Below are 14956 nucleotides of genomic sequence, written 5' to 3'. Positions count from 1 at the left end.
CAATCCCAAAACTCCGGGAATTCCATCCCAATCCCAAAACTCCGGGAATTCCATCCCAATCCCAAAAGTCCAGGAATTTCACCCCAATTTTGGGAATTTCTCCTCAATTTTAGGAATCTCACCCCAATCCCCAAATCTTTGGAATTTCACCTCAATCCCAGAATTCCAGGAATCTCACTCCAATCCCAAAATTGTAGGAATTTCTCCCTGATTTTAGGAATTTCATCCCAATCCCAAAATTATAGGAATTTCACCCCAATTTTGGGAATTTCACCCCAATTTTAGGAATCTCACCCCAATCCCCAAATCATTGGAATTTCACCTCAATCCCATAACTCCGGGAATTCCATCCCAATCCCAAAACTCCGGGAATTCCATCCCAATCCCAAAATTCTCCCCAATTTACGGAATCTCACCCCAATCCCAATTTTAGGAACCTCACTCCAATCCCAAAAATCCCCTCCCAGCCTCTTTTCCCGATCAATTTTCAACCACCAATCCCAAAAAAAAAAAAATCTGGGAATTCCGCCCCGTCTTCCCCTTCCTAAAATCCCTCAGAATCCCGAATTTCCAGCCGGAAAATTCCCGTTTTTCTCCCTCCAAACCCTTGGATTAATCCCATTTTTTTCCCCCCCTCGCTCCGTAAATCCCGGAATTTTTTTTTTTCCCGGAATTTCCCATTTTTCCAGCCGTTAAATCCCGGGAATTCGGGGACGCAATCAGGTCGTAGAAAGCGTAAACCGATTTATTTTCCGATTCTTTTTTGCTATGTACAAGTTTAATGGAGAAATCTTGGTAGGAAACAATTAAAAAAAAAAAAAAATTGGGATTATCCTGGAATTTTTTTTCCCTGTTTTTTTGTTTTTCCGGGTTTTTCCCATCGGGATCATCGCGGCGTTCGGGGGTTTTGGTTTTTTTGGGAGTTTTTACCGACGGCGGCGGCGGCGGGAACGAGAATTTTGGGGATTTTATTGGGGATAAATCGGGAAGGAGGGAACGGTTCGGGTTGGGATTTTCCTCCTTGGGAAAAACGGGAAAATCCCGCTTTTTTTTTTTTTGGGATTTGGGACGCGACGGGCGCGGAGCGAAGGAGTCGAACCCGGAGCGGTTCCGGAAATTCCGAGGAAAACGCTCGGAAAACGGCGACAGCGAAACGAAAATGAAAGGGGAATTCAAATAAACGTCCGGAATTCTGGGAGATTTTGGGACGCGAACCCCGAAATTCGGGAACGAATCCTGCGGGAAACCAAAATCCTCTCGGAGACGCTGAAAAAATTCTTTGGGAATTTGGGATTTTTTTGGGGGGTTTTTTTTGGCCAAAAAAAAAGGAAAAAAAAAAAGCCCCAAAAATCCAAATTTTTTTCTTTTTTCTGGCAAAAATTCCGGGGTTTTTTTGGGATTTTTCCCAAATTTTACGTCGATTTTTCCGCCCATTCCGCGCGGATCCCTCCCGGCGCCAAAAAAATTCTCTGGGAATTTGGGATTTTTTTGGATTTTTTGGCCCAGAAAAAGAACAAAAAATGCACCAAAAATCCGATTTTTTTTCTTTTTTTTTCTGGCAAAAATTCCGGGGTTTTTCTGGGATTTTTTCCCAAATTTGACGTTGATTTTTCCACGCGCGGATCCCTCCCCGAGCTTCTCGCCTCGCGAAGCCGCCGAAAAAAACTTCTCTGGGAATTCTCGATTTTTTTGGGGGGTTTTTTTTGGCCTAAAAAATGCCCCCAAAAATCCAAATATTTTACTTTTTTTCGGCAAAAATTCTGTGGTTTTTTTGGGTTTTTTTCCCAAATTTTGTGTCGGTTTTTCCTTGCGCGGATCCCTCCCCGCCCTCCTCGCGTTGCGATGACGACGAAAAAATTCTCTGGGAATTTGTGATTTTTTGGGGTTTTTGGCTCAATAAAAGAACAAAAAATGCCCAAAAAAATCCAAATTTTTTTCCTTTTTTTTGGCAAAAAATCCGGGGGTTTTTTTGGTTTTTTTGGGGGTTTTTTCCCAAATTTGGCATCGATTTTTCCACGCGTGGATCCCTCCCTGCGCTCCTCGCCTCGGGATGACACCAAAAAATTCTCTGGGAATTCTGGATTTTTTGGGGGGTTTTTTTTGGCCTAAAAAATGCCCCCAAAAATCCAAATTTTTTACTTTTTTTCGGCAAAAATTCCGTGGTTTTTTTGGGTTTTTTTCCCAAATTTTGTGTCGGTTTTTCCTTGCGCGGATCCCTCCCCGCCCTCCTCGCGTTGCGATGACGACGAAAAAATTCTCTGGGAATTTGTGATTTTTTGGGGTTTTTGGCTCAATAAAAGAACAAAAAATGCCCAAAAAAATCCAAATTTTTTTCCTTTTTTTTGGCAAAAAATCCGGGGGTTTTTTTGGTTTTTTTTGGGGTTTTTTCCCAAATTTGGCATCGATTTTTCCACGCGTGGATCCCTCCCTGCCCTCCTCGCCTCGGGATGACACCAAAAAAATTCTCTGGGAATTCAGGATTTTTTTGCCCAAAAAATGCCCCAAAAATCCAAATTTTTTACTTTTTTCGGCAAAAATTCCGTGGTTTTTTGGGAGTTTTTCCCAAATTTTGCGTCGGTTTTTCCGCGCGCGGATCCCTCCCCGCCCTCCTCGCGTCGCGATGACGACGAAAAAATTCTCAGCAATTCTGGATTTTTTTTGGCCCAAAAAAAGAACAAAAAATGCCCAAAAAAATCCAATTTTTTTTCCTTTTTTTGGCAAAAATTCTGGGGTTTTTTGGGAGTTTTTTTGGGGTTTTTTTGGGGTTTTTTCCCAAACTTTGCGTCGATTTTTCCGCGCGCGGATCCCTCCCCGCCCTCCTCGCGTCGCGATGCGTCGGCTCCGGGGTAAAATGAGGATTTGAGAGGGTGAAGAGCAAAGAGAAATTTTTTTTGTGTGTTTTTGGAGGTTTTTGGTGGTTTTTGGAGGTTTTTTTTTTTGTTTTTTGGAGGTTTTTTGGAGATTTTGGAGGTTTTTCGAGTCGGAAGCGCTTTGGGGTCCGGCAGAGAGGACGGAGCAGGAGCTGGAATTTAATTTTGCCTGTGCCGGGCTGGGAAGCGGTGCCGGAACGCTACAAAAAAATACAAAAAGAAAATGGGGAAAAGAAAGGGGAAAAAAGGAAAAAAAAAAGGAAATTTTGGGAGGGAAAAAAGAAAAAAAAAGGAAATTTTGGGAGGGAAAAAAAGGAAAAAAAAGGAAATTTTGGGAGGGGAAAAAGGGAAAAAAAAGGAAATTTTGGAAGGGGAAAAAGGGAAAAAAAAGGAAATTTTGGAAGGGGAAAAAGGGAAAAAAAAGGAAATTTTGGGAGGGAAAACGATTGGGATGGAGGGAGGGAAAAATGAGAAAAAAAGGAAATTTTGGGAGGGGAGAAAAGGAAAAAAAAAAGAAATTTTGGGGGCAAAAAAGGAAAAAAAATGGAATTTTGGAAGGGATAAATGAAAAAAAAAAGGAAATTTTGGGAGGGGGGAAAAAGGAAGAAAAAGGAAATTTTGGGAGGGAAAAAAGGGAAAAAAAAGAAATTTTGGGAGAGAAAAATGAAAGAAAAGGGAATTTTGGGAGGGGAAAAAGGAAATTTTGGGAGGGAAAAAGATTGGGATGGAGGGTGGGAAAAAGGAAAAAAAAGGAAATTTTGGGAGGGAAAAAGGAAAAAAAAAGAAATTTTGGGAGGGAAAAATGAGGAAACGTGGAATTTTGGGAAGTAAAAATGAAAAAAAAATGGAATTTTGGGAGGGAAAAAAGGAAAAAAAGGAAATTTTGGGAGGGAAAAATGAAAAAAATGGAATTTTGGGAGGGAAAAAAATGGAATTTTGGGAGGGAAAAAAGGAAAAAAAGGAAATTTTGGGAGGGAAAAATAAAATGGAATTTTGGGAGGGAAAAAGGAAAATAAAAGAAATTTTAGGAGGGAAAAAGATTGGGATGGAGGGAGGGAAAAATGAAAAAAAAAGGGAAATTTTGGGAGGGAAAAATGAAAAAAAAGGAAATTTTGGGAGGGAAAAATGAAACAAAAAAAAGAAATTAAATAGAAAAAATAAAGGGGAAAAGGGAATAAAAACGAGGAATGGAAAGGGAAAATTTTTAAAAAAATGAAATAAAATGGAAAAATGAGAGGGGAAAAATTAAAGTAAAATTAAATTAAATAGAGGAAAGAAAGGGAATAAAAAGGAAATAAAATGAAGGAATGAAAGGGGAAAAATGAAAATAAAATGAAATTAAATAGAGGGAAAAAAGGGAATAAAAAGGAGGAAGAAAAGGGAAAAAAATTTTAAAAAATGAAATAAAATAGAAAAAAAAGGGGGGAAAATGGGAATAAAATGGAGGAAGGAAAGGGGAAAAATTAAGAAATATAGGAAATAAAATGAAGGAATAAAAGGGAAAAAATTAAAAAACCCAAGAGGAAATAAAGAAAAGAAAGGGGAAAAAAATAGGAAGAAAAATTGAGGGATGAAATGGAAAAAATAAAAATAAATCCAAAGTAAAATAGAGGAAAATGGGGAAAATTTAAAAGAATAAAAAATAAATGAGAGGAAAGAGAAGGGGGAAAAAATAGGAAATAAAATAGAGAAAAGAGAGGGGAAAATGAAAAGAAATAGAAAATAAAAGGGAGGAAAGAAAGGGAAAAATAAAAAAATGCAAAATAAAAGTGGAGAAAAATGGGGAAAAAATGGGGGAAAAAGGAAATAAAGAGGAAAAAATTTTAAAAAATTTAAAGAAAGGCAAAATAAAGAGGAAAAAAATTTAAAAAAAGGGGGAAAAAGGGGGAAAGAAAAAGGGGAAAAATAGGAAATAAAATAGAGAAAAGAGGGGGGAAAATGAAAAGAAATAGAAAATAAAAGGGAGGAAAGAAAGGGAAAAAATATAAAAAAATACAAAATAAAATGGAGAAAAATGGGGAAAAAATGGGGAAAAAAAGGAAATAAAGAGGAAAAAAATTTAAAAAAATAAAAAAAGGGGAAATAAAGAGGGAAAAAAAATTTAAAAAAGGGGGGAAAATGGGGAAAAAAAGGAAATAAAGAGGAAAAAAATTAAAAAAGGGAAATAAAGAGGAAAAAAAAATTTAAAAAATTTTAAAAAGGGGAAATAAAGAGAAAAAAAGTTTTAAAAAAGGGAAAAAAGGGGGGAAAAAAGGGGAAATAAAGAGGGGGAAAATATTTAAAAAAGGGGGGAAAATGGGGAAAAAAGAAAATAAAGAGGAAAACAATTTTAAAAAATTTAAAGAAAGGGAAATAAAGAGGAAAAAAAATTTAAAAAGGGGGGGAAAAAGGGAAATAAAGAGGAAAAAAAATATTTAAAAAGGGGGGGAAAAGGGAAATAAAGAGGAAAAAAATATTTAAAAAGGGGAAAAAAAAAGGGGAAATAAAGAGGGGAAAAAAAATTGTTTAAAAAAGAAGGAAAAAGCAAAACCAGCTGAGCCGAGAGCGGAGGGAGAGGGAATCTCGATCCCAGGAATCGGGACGGAGGCGAATCCCGGAATTTTGGGAGACGCCACCCGGGGAGGGGCGAAAAAAAATGGGAAAAAAAATAATAAAAAATAAAGGAAAAATGGGAAAATCCTCCCAAATTTGGAATTTTTTGGGGGGACCCAGGGGGGTCTCGGCGGCTCCCACGGCCCGGCCCGGAGGAGGGGACGCGGAATTCCGGAATTCCCGAATTTCCTTGGGAATGGCGGAGAGTTCTGGGCAGGAATCGGTCGATTTCTCAATGGAGAAATTCATTATTTCAAATGTTTAATCCAGATTTCTTTTATATTTCATTTTATTTTTAATTTAATTCACGGTTAAAGCTGATTTTTAATATTTTATTTCCTTTTATTTTAAATATTTTCGCTCTTTTTTTTCACCTTTTAAATAATTTTTGATCCCTCTTTTATTTCTTTTAAATAATTCCCATGAATTCTTTATTCCTTTAAAATATTTTTATTTCTTCAGAATATTTTTCAGATCTATATTTTTTTTTAATTCCTTTTAAATATCTTGGAAATTTAATCTTTATTCCTTTAAAATGTTTCTGAAAATTCTTTATTCCTTCTAAAATATTTTGGGGGGGATTTCTCTTTTATTTCTTTATAATATTTTTAAATTTTATTCTTTATTTTAAATACTTTTCAACTCAGTTTTTTATTTTTTTAAAATATTTTCCCTTCGTCCTTTTGAAATTATTCACTTTTAACTTTAACATTTTTGTTCCTTTTCCCTTTTATTTCATTTTTATTTAATTTTAATTTTTAAAGTTTAAATCTCCTTTTTTTTAAAACCCTTTTTGGTTTGATTTAAAACAAAAAACTCGATTTTTTTAAAGACTTTTCCCGGATTTCTTTGGAATTTTGATTGGGTTTTTCCCGCTTTTTTTTTTTTTGTTTTATTTGGGGGGAACCGACCCGTGCTGGACGTGGAGCGGCGACCCCTCGGTCCCTCCTCGCTGGCCGGGGGGTGACCTTGAGGTGACCCCGAGGTGGCCACGGGGTGACCCCAAAGTGACCTCAGGGTGACCCTAAAATGACCTTGAGGGTGATCCTGAGGTGACCCCAAGGTGACCTCAAAAGTGATCCCGAGGTGACCCCAAAGTGACCCCAGGGTGACCCCAAAGTGACCCTGAGGTGACCTCAAAGTGACCCTGAGGTGACCCCAGGGTGACCCTAAAATGACCTTGAGGGTGACCCCAAGATGACCTCGAGGTGACCCCAAGGTGACCTCAAAGGTGACCCCGAGGTGGCCACGAGGTGATCCCAAACTGACCCCAAGGGTGACACCAAAGTGACCCCGAGGTGACCCCAGGGTGACCCTAAAATTACCTTGAGGGTGACCCCAAGGTGACCCCAGGGTGAACCCGAGGTGACTCCAAAGGTGACCCAAAGGTGACCTCGAAGGTGACTCCGAAGTGGACCCTGAGGTGACCCCAAGGTGACCCTGAGGGCAACCTTGAGGTGGCCCCAAGGTGACCCCAAGGGTGACACCAAAGGTGACCCCAAGGGTGACCCTGAGGATGACCATGAGTGATGACCCTAAGGTGACCTCGAGGTGACCCCCAAGGTGACCTCGAAGATTACTCCAAAGGTGACCTCGAAGGGTGACCCTGAAGGGGACCCCAAGGGTGACCATGAGGGGGACACTGAAGGTGACCCCAAGGGTGACCCCAAGGGTGACCCTGAGGTGTCCCCAAGGTGACCCCAAGGGTGACCACAACGTGACCTTGCAAAGTGGACCCTGAGGTGACCCCAAGGGTGACCTCAAGGATGACCCCAAGGATGACCTCAAAGATGTCCCCACGGGTGACCCCCAAGGCTCCCTCGCCGTCCCTTCCCGCGTGGCCCCCGCGTCCCTCCCCGGCCTCGGCGCTGCCGTTCCCGCGCCGTTCCCGCGCGGTTCCTCTCGGTGATGGCCCCCGTGTGGGATGGCACCCATGGGATGTGGCGGGCGGGGTGGAGGGTGGCTCAGATCCCGCTCAGATCTCGTTGTTCCGGCCGGCGCCGCCCGGGCCGTACTCACTGGAGCGCGGCGCCATGCCCAGGTACTGCTTCAGGAACTCGCTAAACCTCTTCTGGTTGTTCCACTTCCGCGCCGACTTGCGCACCCCGATGAAGCCCCCGTACCGCTTCTGCACCCCCTTGGCCGCCCGGCCCGCTCCCAGCCGCCGGGAAATGTCCTCCCGCTCTTCCTCCTCCTCCTCCTCCCGGCGAGGCTGCGGGAAGGCGCCCGGCGCGGCCCTCTCGGCGTCCGGGCGGCGCGGCCGCGGGGCGGCTCGGCCGGCGGTGGCCGCGCACAGCTCCCAGGTGGCCCTGGGCACCGCTTGGCCTTCGCACTCCAGGATGCAGATCTGCGAGGGAAAGGCGGACGGACGTCAGGGGATCGGTGGGGTCGGATCTCCGGGAGATCTCTGATGGCTTCCCAGACCATCCCGACCCATCCCGGTCCATCCCGACCCATCCCAGACCATCCCGGTCCATCCCAGACCATCCCAACCCATGGGGAGGTGCCAGCAGCTCGTGGTGAGCGTTCCCCGGCCTCGCCCCGGAGGTGTCACCTCCCAAACCTGGTCACCCAGAGGGGCTGAAGGTGCTGGGGACGCTCAGCGTGGCTCTCCGGCCTTGCCCAGACTGGATTTGCTAATCCCTGCCCACATTCCTGTTTTCCCGTGGAATTCCAAGCTCCCGCTCCAACATTTCCAGCTCTGCTGGGCCCTTCAAGCCAGAAATCATCCGGTGGAGCTGGGAGGGGATGGTGGAGCTGGGATGGGATGGTGGAGCTCAGAGGGGATGGTGGAGCTGGGACAGGATGGTGGAGCTGGGATGGGAAGGGACGGTGGAGCTGGGACCGGACAGTGGAGGTGGGACGGGACCGTGGAGGTGGGACGGGACCGTGGAGGTGGGACGGGACCGTGGAGGTGGGACGGGACCGTGGAGGTGGGACTGGATTGTGGTGGGACAGGACCGTGGAGGTGGGACGGGACCGTGGAGGTGGGACGGGACCGTGGAGGTGGGACTGGATTGTGGTGGGACGGGACCGTGGAGGTGGGACGGGACCGTGGAGGTGGGACGGGACCGTGGAGGTGGGACGGGACCGTGGAGGTGGGACGGGACCGTGGAGGTGGGACGGGACCGTGGAGGTGGGACAGGGCCTCTGGCCCATTCCCACAGCAGGTCCTGGTGCCTGGAGCGTCCCTCCCCAGGGATAGAACTTTGCTGTCCTTGCTGCTCTTCCCAAGGTTTCTCCAGCTGGGAATGTTCCTCTGGATGGCAGCAGAGCTCCGTGGGGTCCCACCAGCCCTGTGGCACCCGCTGAGGTCCTCCTGCCCCTTTATCCTGAGCAAATCCTGGTCCTCCGGGTTCATCCACCCCAGGATTGTCCTCCAGGATGCCACGGGACACCGGGATGAAGATCAAAGCCACGAGCACCACTTCTCCTCCAGAAACCCACCCTGGCTGCTCCCGGTGACCTTCCCGTCCCCCACTCCTTTGGAACGGCGCTGAGGATGAGGATGGGAATTCTCCACACTCCAACACCTCTCCAAAGATCCACGGGAAGCTTCCAGATCCTCCTCCGTCCTTCCTGGAAGGCAGGCGGGACCTGCGGCTCCTCCCAACCCCAGGAGCGGCCATTCCCACCACGTCCCTTCGTCACCTCCGGCTCCCGCGAGTTCATCCCACCGCGGTCATGTCTCATCCCTTTCCCAGCCGGGATTTGGTGCCACCAAACCCATCCAGAAGAAAATCACGGAAGAACCGAACGGGATAAACGTCAGGTAGAACCACGGGTGGAAGGCCCAGAAGGGAAGGGTTGTCCTCCTGCAGGTGGAATCATCTCCATCCTGACTTCTCCCTCACGGTGGGGTCGTTCCAACGCTGAGCCCCAGCTGGGTTCATCAGAGCCAGGTGGGAATTCCCGTTCTCAGACCCTAAAACCCCATTTTTTATCCCTTTTTCCCCTCACCCCACCCCTCGCTCCATCCCGTTCTTCACAAGGGGTTTGTCCTTCCTGCGGCTCTCCGTCACGAGAACAAATTCCGGATTCATTCCTGGAAATGCACCAAAACCTCCTTTCTTCACCCCCTAAATCCAAGGAATTCCCACGGGATGGGACAGCGGGGATCTGCTCACACCCAAGCCAGCTGGAGAACATCTGGGGGAGGTCTCATGGCCACCTGTAGGTCCCAAACCTCTGCAGAACCTCTCTTCACCTTGGGAACCATCGCCTTGGCCAGCCCGGAGGTGCCACCAGTCCCGGCGTGGTCCCTCAGGGCCGCAGCTCCGTGGGTTCTTCCCAATCCCAAGAGCTCCGTGGGTTCTTCTCAATCCCAAGAGCTCCATGAGTTCTTCCCAGTCCTGATGGCTCCATGGGTTCTTCCCATCCCTGAGGGCTCCATGGGTTCTTCCCATCCCTGAGGGCTCCATGGGTTCTTCCCAGTCCTGAGGGCTCCATGGGTTCTTCCCATCCCTGAGGGCTCCATGGGTTCTTCCCAGTCCTGAGGGCTCCATCAGTGCTTCTCATCCCTGAGAACTCCATGGGTACTTTCCGACCCCGATGGCTCTGTCAGTTCTTCCTGACCCCAACAGCTCCACCGGTTCTTCCCATCTCAAGGCTTCCATTGGTTCTTCTCAATCCTAAGAGCTCTGTGGGTTCTTCCCGGTCCTGAGGGCTCCATCAGTTCTTCCCGACCCCAAGAGCTCTGTGGGTTCTTCCCAACCCCAACGGCTCCACTGGTTCTTCCCGAGGTCTCCATGGGTTCTTCCCAACCCTCATGGCTCCATCAGTTCTTCCTGACCCCAATGGCTCCATCAGTTCTTCCCGACCCCAAGGTCTCCGTTGGTTCTTCTCATCCCTGAGGTCTTCATGGGTTCTTCCCAACCCCAAGAGCTCTGTGGGTTCTTCTCATCCCTGAGGGCTCCATGGGCTCTTCCCGACCCCGAGGTCTCCGTGGGTTCTTCCCAACCCCAATGGCTCCACTGGTTCTTCCCAAGGTCTCCATGGGCTCTTCCCGACCCCGAGGTCTCCGTCGGTTCTTCCCGACCCCAATGGCTCCTCCGACACAGAACCCAGAAGAAGGAGAATTGTCCCCAAGCGAGGCGGTGCCGAGGGTTCTGTGGGATGTGGAGACCCCCTGTGCCGAGCCGAGGTCCTCTCCCGGCATCTCCAAGGCTTTGGAAGGGGCTGTGCTGCTGGAAGCGATGGGTCCCATGGAGGTGACAGCTCCAAGGCCATCTCGGGCTGTGGTGTCCATTCTCCTGGAAGCAGTGGAAGGTGGCACCAAATCCCACCAGGAGGCTCCTTCCAGGCCAAGCCGAGCCTTGGGAGACCCCAAATTCCGGTTCTATCTCCTCTGGCTTTGGGATTGGACCTGCCGTAGGATCCGTGGGCCACCGACCGTCCCAGCTCCTCTCCAAGGATCCGCTTGGAGCTCCAGGAGCGGGAAAAGGGGACCCCACAGAGATTCTGGTGCCTTCAAACCGACATTTTGGGGCCCAACCAGGGTGGTGGCACCCCAGATCTTGGCGGCAGTGACGTGCCTCGGTGGCACTGGGGTGGCTCCAGCATCTCCTGGAAGTTTCCGGTTCCTCCTGGGATTTTTTTTTGGGATATTTCCCACCCCTGGGAGCTTCCAAGCTGTCGGCTCCTCTCAGGGAAGGGGAGGAACGGAATCCAGCGGGATTTATTATCCCAAATAAACGGGGGAGGTGATGGATGATTCCCTGGGAACACCGGGACACGGCCACGGCTCAGCGGAGGGGAAAAGAAAGGATTTAGGAGCTGGAAAATTCCGGTTTGAGGGCTCTTCCCGTCCCGTGTGGGATGCAAACGGAGACCCGGAGGAGCTGGGGGTTCTCCGAGCTCATCCCACAAAATCCGAGCGGGATTTTGGAGGCTCCTCAGGAGTTTTGGGCTTGGGATGGGTGAGGCAGTGATGGGGGATGGAGGTTGGGGATGGTTTGGGGTCTTGGGAGCATCCTGGTTTGGGATCTTCACCCTGATTTGGGACCTTCACCTTCCCTTGGGACCATCCTGGTTTGGGACCTTCACCTTCCCTTGGGACCATCCTGGTTTGGGACCATCCTCTCCTCAGGACCATCCTGATTTGGGATCTTCACCCTGATTCGGGACCTTTGTCCTGACATGGGACTGCCTTGATTTGGGACCTTCACCTTTCCCTTGGGACCATCCTGGTTTGGGACCTTCACCCTGATTTGGGATCTTTGTCCTGATTTGGGACCGTCCTGATTTGGGACCTTCACCTTCCCTTGGGACGATCCCAGTGCCCATTCAGGACCATCCTGGATATCCCCAGCACCCATTTGGGATCTTCACCTTCCCTTAGGACCGTCCTGGTTTGGGATCTTCCCCTCCTCAGGACCATCCTGGTTTGGGACCTTCACCCTGATTTGGGATCTTCCCCTCCTCAGGACCTTCACCTTGATTTGAGATCTTCACCCAGATTTGGGATCTTCCCCTCCTCAGGACCATCCTGGTTTGGGATCTTCACCCTGATTTGGGATCTTCACCTTCCCTTGGGACCATCCCAGTGCCCATTCAGGACCATCCTGGATACCCCCAGCACCCATTTGGGATCTTCACCTTCCCTTGGGACTGTCCTGGTTTGGGATCTTCACCCTGACTTGGGACTGCCCTGATTTGGGATCTTCCCCTCCTTAGGACGATCCTGATTTGGGATCTTCACCCTGATTCGGGATCTTTGTCCTGATTTGGGATCTTCACCTTCCCTTGGGACTGTCCTGGTGTGGGATCTTCACCCTGACTTGGGACCTTCACCCTGACTTGGGACCATCCTGATTTGAGATCTTCCCCTCCTCAGGACGATCCTGATTTGGGACTTTCGCCCTGATTTGGGATCTTTGTCCTGATTTGGGACCTTCACCCTGATTTGGGACCATCCCCTCCTCAGGACCATCCTGGTTTGGGACCTTCACCCTGATCTGGGACCTTCACCCTGATTTGGGACCTTCACCCTCCCTCAGGACCATCCCGGTGCCCCCCAGGGGTGCCGGTGACAGCGGTGGCACCGTCCCCTGAGACCCCCAAACCCCTCCAGGCCCCACAGAGGGACACGGGTGCCCCGGGGCGTTGGGGACACGGGGCGGTGGCGCTGGTGGCACTCACGAGGACGTCGAAGCTGTCGCGGTAGAGCTGGCGGTCGCAGTGCAGGCAGTCGCCGCGGCAGTCGCCGCGCGCGCGGGCGAAGAGGCACAGCAGCAGCAGGTCCCAGAGCACGGCCCTCATGGTGCCACCGGCGCGGCTGCGGGGACAAAGCCCTCAGGAGCCCGGGAAATCCCACAAAACCACGGGAAAGCCCAGAAAATCCCAGAAAATCCCATAAAACCCTGCAAAATCCCACAAAATCCCGTAAGAACCCCACAAAATCCCATAAAACCCTGCAAAATCCCGTAAGAACCTGTAAAACCTCGCAAAATCCCATAAAACCCCTCAAAATCTCACAAAATCTCATAAGAACCCCTCAAAACCTCGCAAAATCCCACAAAATCCTGTAAGAACCCCTCAAAATCTCACAAAATCCCAGAAAACCCTGCAAAACTCCGTGAAACCTCACAAAATCCTGCAAAATTCCATAAAACCCTGCAAAATCCTGTGAAACCCCACAAAATCCCATAAAACCCCATGAAATCCTATGAAATCCCACAAAATCCCATAAAACCCTGCAAAATCCTGTGAAATCCTATGAAATCACACAAAATCCCATAAAACCCTGTGATACCCCAAAAAATCCTGTGAAATCCTACAAAACACTGAAATCCTGTGAAATACCACAAAAATCCCATAGAACCACCAGAAACCCCTGGAAAATCCCATGAAATCCCACAAAATCCCATAAAACCCTGTGAAATCCCACAAAATCTCATAAAACCCCCACTAAACCTCACAAAACCCTGCAAAATCCTGCGAAATCCCACTAAATCCCACAAAAACCCCACAAAATTCCACAAAACCCCCACAAAATCCCATAAAACCCTGTGAAATCCCACAAAATCTCATAAAACCCCCACTAAATCCCACAAAATCCCACAAAACCCTGCAAAATCCTGTGAAATCCCACTAAATCCCTAAAACCCCCACTAAATCCAATAAAACCTCACAAAACCCCCACAAAATCCCATAAAACCCCCACTAAATCCTGTAAAATCCCACAAAACCCCCACTAAATCCCACAAAAACCCCACAAAACCCCCACAAACCCGCACAGCACCCGCACCAAAACGTTCCCGGCCGCTCCCTGCCCAAATTATCCGGTGGGGAAAGAAAGGAGCTGATCCCGAAAGGAGCCGATCCCAAAAGGAGCCGATCCCAAAAGGAGCCGATCCCAAAAGAAAGGAGCCGATCCCAAAAGAAAGGAGCCGATCCCAAAAGGATCCGACCCCAAAAGGATCCGACCCCAAAAGGATCCGACCCCAAAAGGAGCCGACCCCAAAAGGAGCCGATCCCAAAAGGAGCCGATCCCAAAAGAAAGGAGCCGATCCCAAAAGAAAGGAGCCGATCCCAAAAGAAAGGAGCCGATCCCAAAAGAAAGGAGCCGATCCCAAAAGAAAGGAGCCGATCCCAAAAGAAAGGAGCCGACCCCAAAAGGATCCGACCCCAAAAGGAGCCGATCCCAAAAGAAAGGAGCCGATCCCAAAAGAAAGGAGCCGATCCCAAAAGAAAGGAGCCGATCCCAAAAGAAAGGAGCCGATCCCAAAAGGAGCCGACCCCGAAAGGAGCCGACCCCGAAAGGATCGGGTGCGTCCCGGGGGAATTTTTCCGGGAGGGCTCCTGGCGCAGGTCCCGGGATTATTTATGGACGTGCTGGGGCAGAACATTCCCAGCTGTTCCCGGGATAATTCCGGACAATTCCCACCCTCCGCTCCGGCTCCCAGCTGGGATTTGGGATCTGTCACCCCCTGTCCCCGTCCCGGGTCGGTGCTGCCGGAATCTGAGCCCGATTCCTGGAGAATTCCCGGAGAATTCCCGGAGAATTCCCGGAGAGTTCCTGCAGAATTCCCGCAGAATTCCCTGTCCCAGCTGGCTTGGCCAACAGGTTCAGGTGACAATTCAGGGACCAGAGGTGACAGAGATGGGGACAGAGATGGGGACGTGGCTCCAGATTTAGGTGACAATTCGGGGACAGGATGAGGATGTGGCACCGGGATCAGGGGACAATGACGGGACAGAGGGGACACAATGGGGACATGGCACCAGGTTCAGGTGACAATTCGGGGACCAGAGAGAGGTGACAGAGGGGACACGACAGGGACGTGGCTCCAGATTCAAGGGACAATTCAGGGACCAGAGGTGACAGAGATGGGGACGTGGCACAGGTTCAGGTGACAATTCAGGGACCAGAGGTGACCAGGATGGGGATGTGACACCGGGATCAGGTGACAATTCAGGGACCAGAAGTGACCAAGATGGGGACGTGGCACTGGGTTCAGGTGACAATTTGGGGACCAGAGAGAGGTGACAGA

General features: G+C 49.0%; 1 protein-coding gene across 1 annotated transcript; it reads right to left on the bottom strand.

Moving 5' to 3' along the window:
* Positions 1 to 2948: 2948 nt before the first annotated feature.
* PNOC (prepronociceptin) lies at positions 2949 to 12722 on the bottom strand. Its single transcript, XM_005528821.2, has 3 exons — positions 12603 to 12722; positions 7482 to 7809; positions 2949 to 3070 (listed from the first exon to the last, which is right to left on the bottom strand). Exons 1-3 carry the CDS (start codon positions 12720 to 12722, stop codon positions 3030 to 3032), a joined length of 489 nt encoding a protein of 162 aa, XP_005528878.2. The 3' UTR covers positions 2949 to 3029.
* Between the last annotated feature and the right edge of the window lie 2234 nt (positions 12723 to 14956).

The sequence above is a fragment of the Pseudopodoces humilis genome, chromosome 3, assembly GCF_049639895.1.
Source record: "Pseudopodoces humilis isolate 2021_Gansu_Grassland_sample_001 chromosome 3, ASM4963989v1, whole genome shotgun sequence".
Classification (NCBI taxonomy): domain Eukaryota; kingdom Metazoa; phylum Chordata; class Aves; order Passeriformes; family Paridae; genus Pseudopodoces; species Pseudopodoces humilis.
The sequence above is the reverse complement of the archived record's forward strand: the minus strand, read 5'-3'. Positions and strand labels throughout refer to the sequence as shown.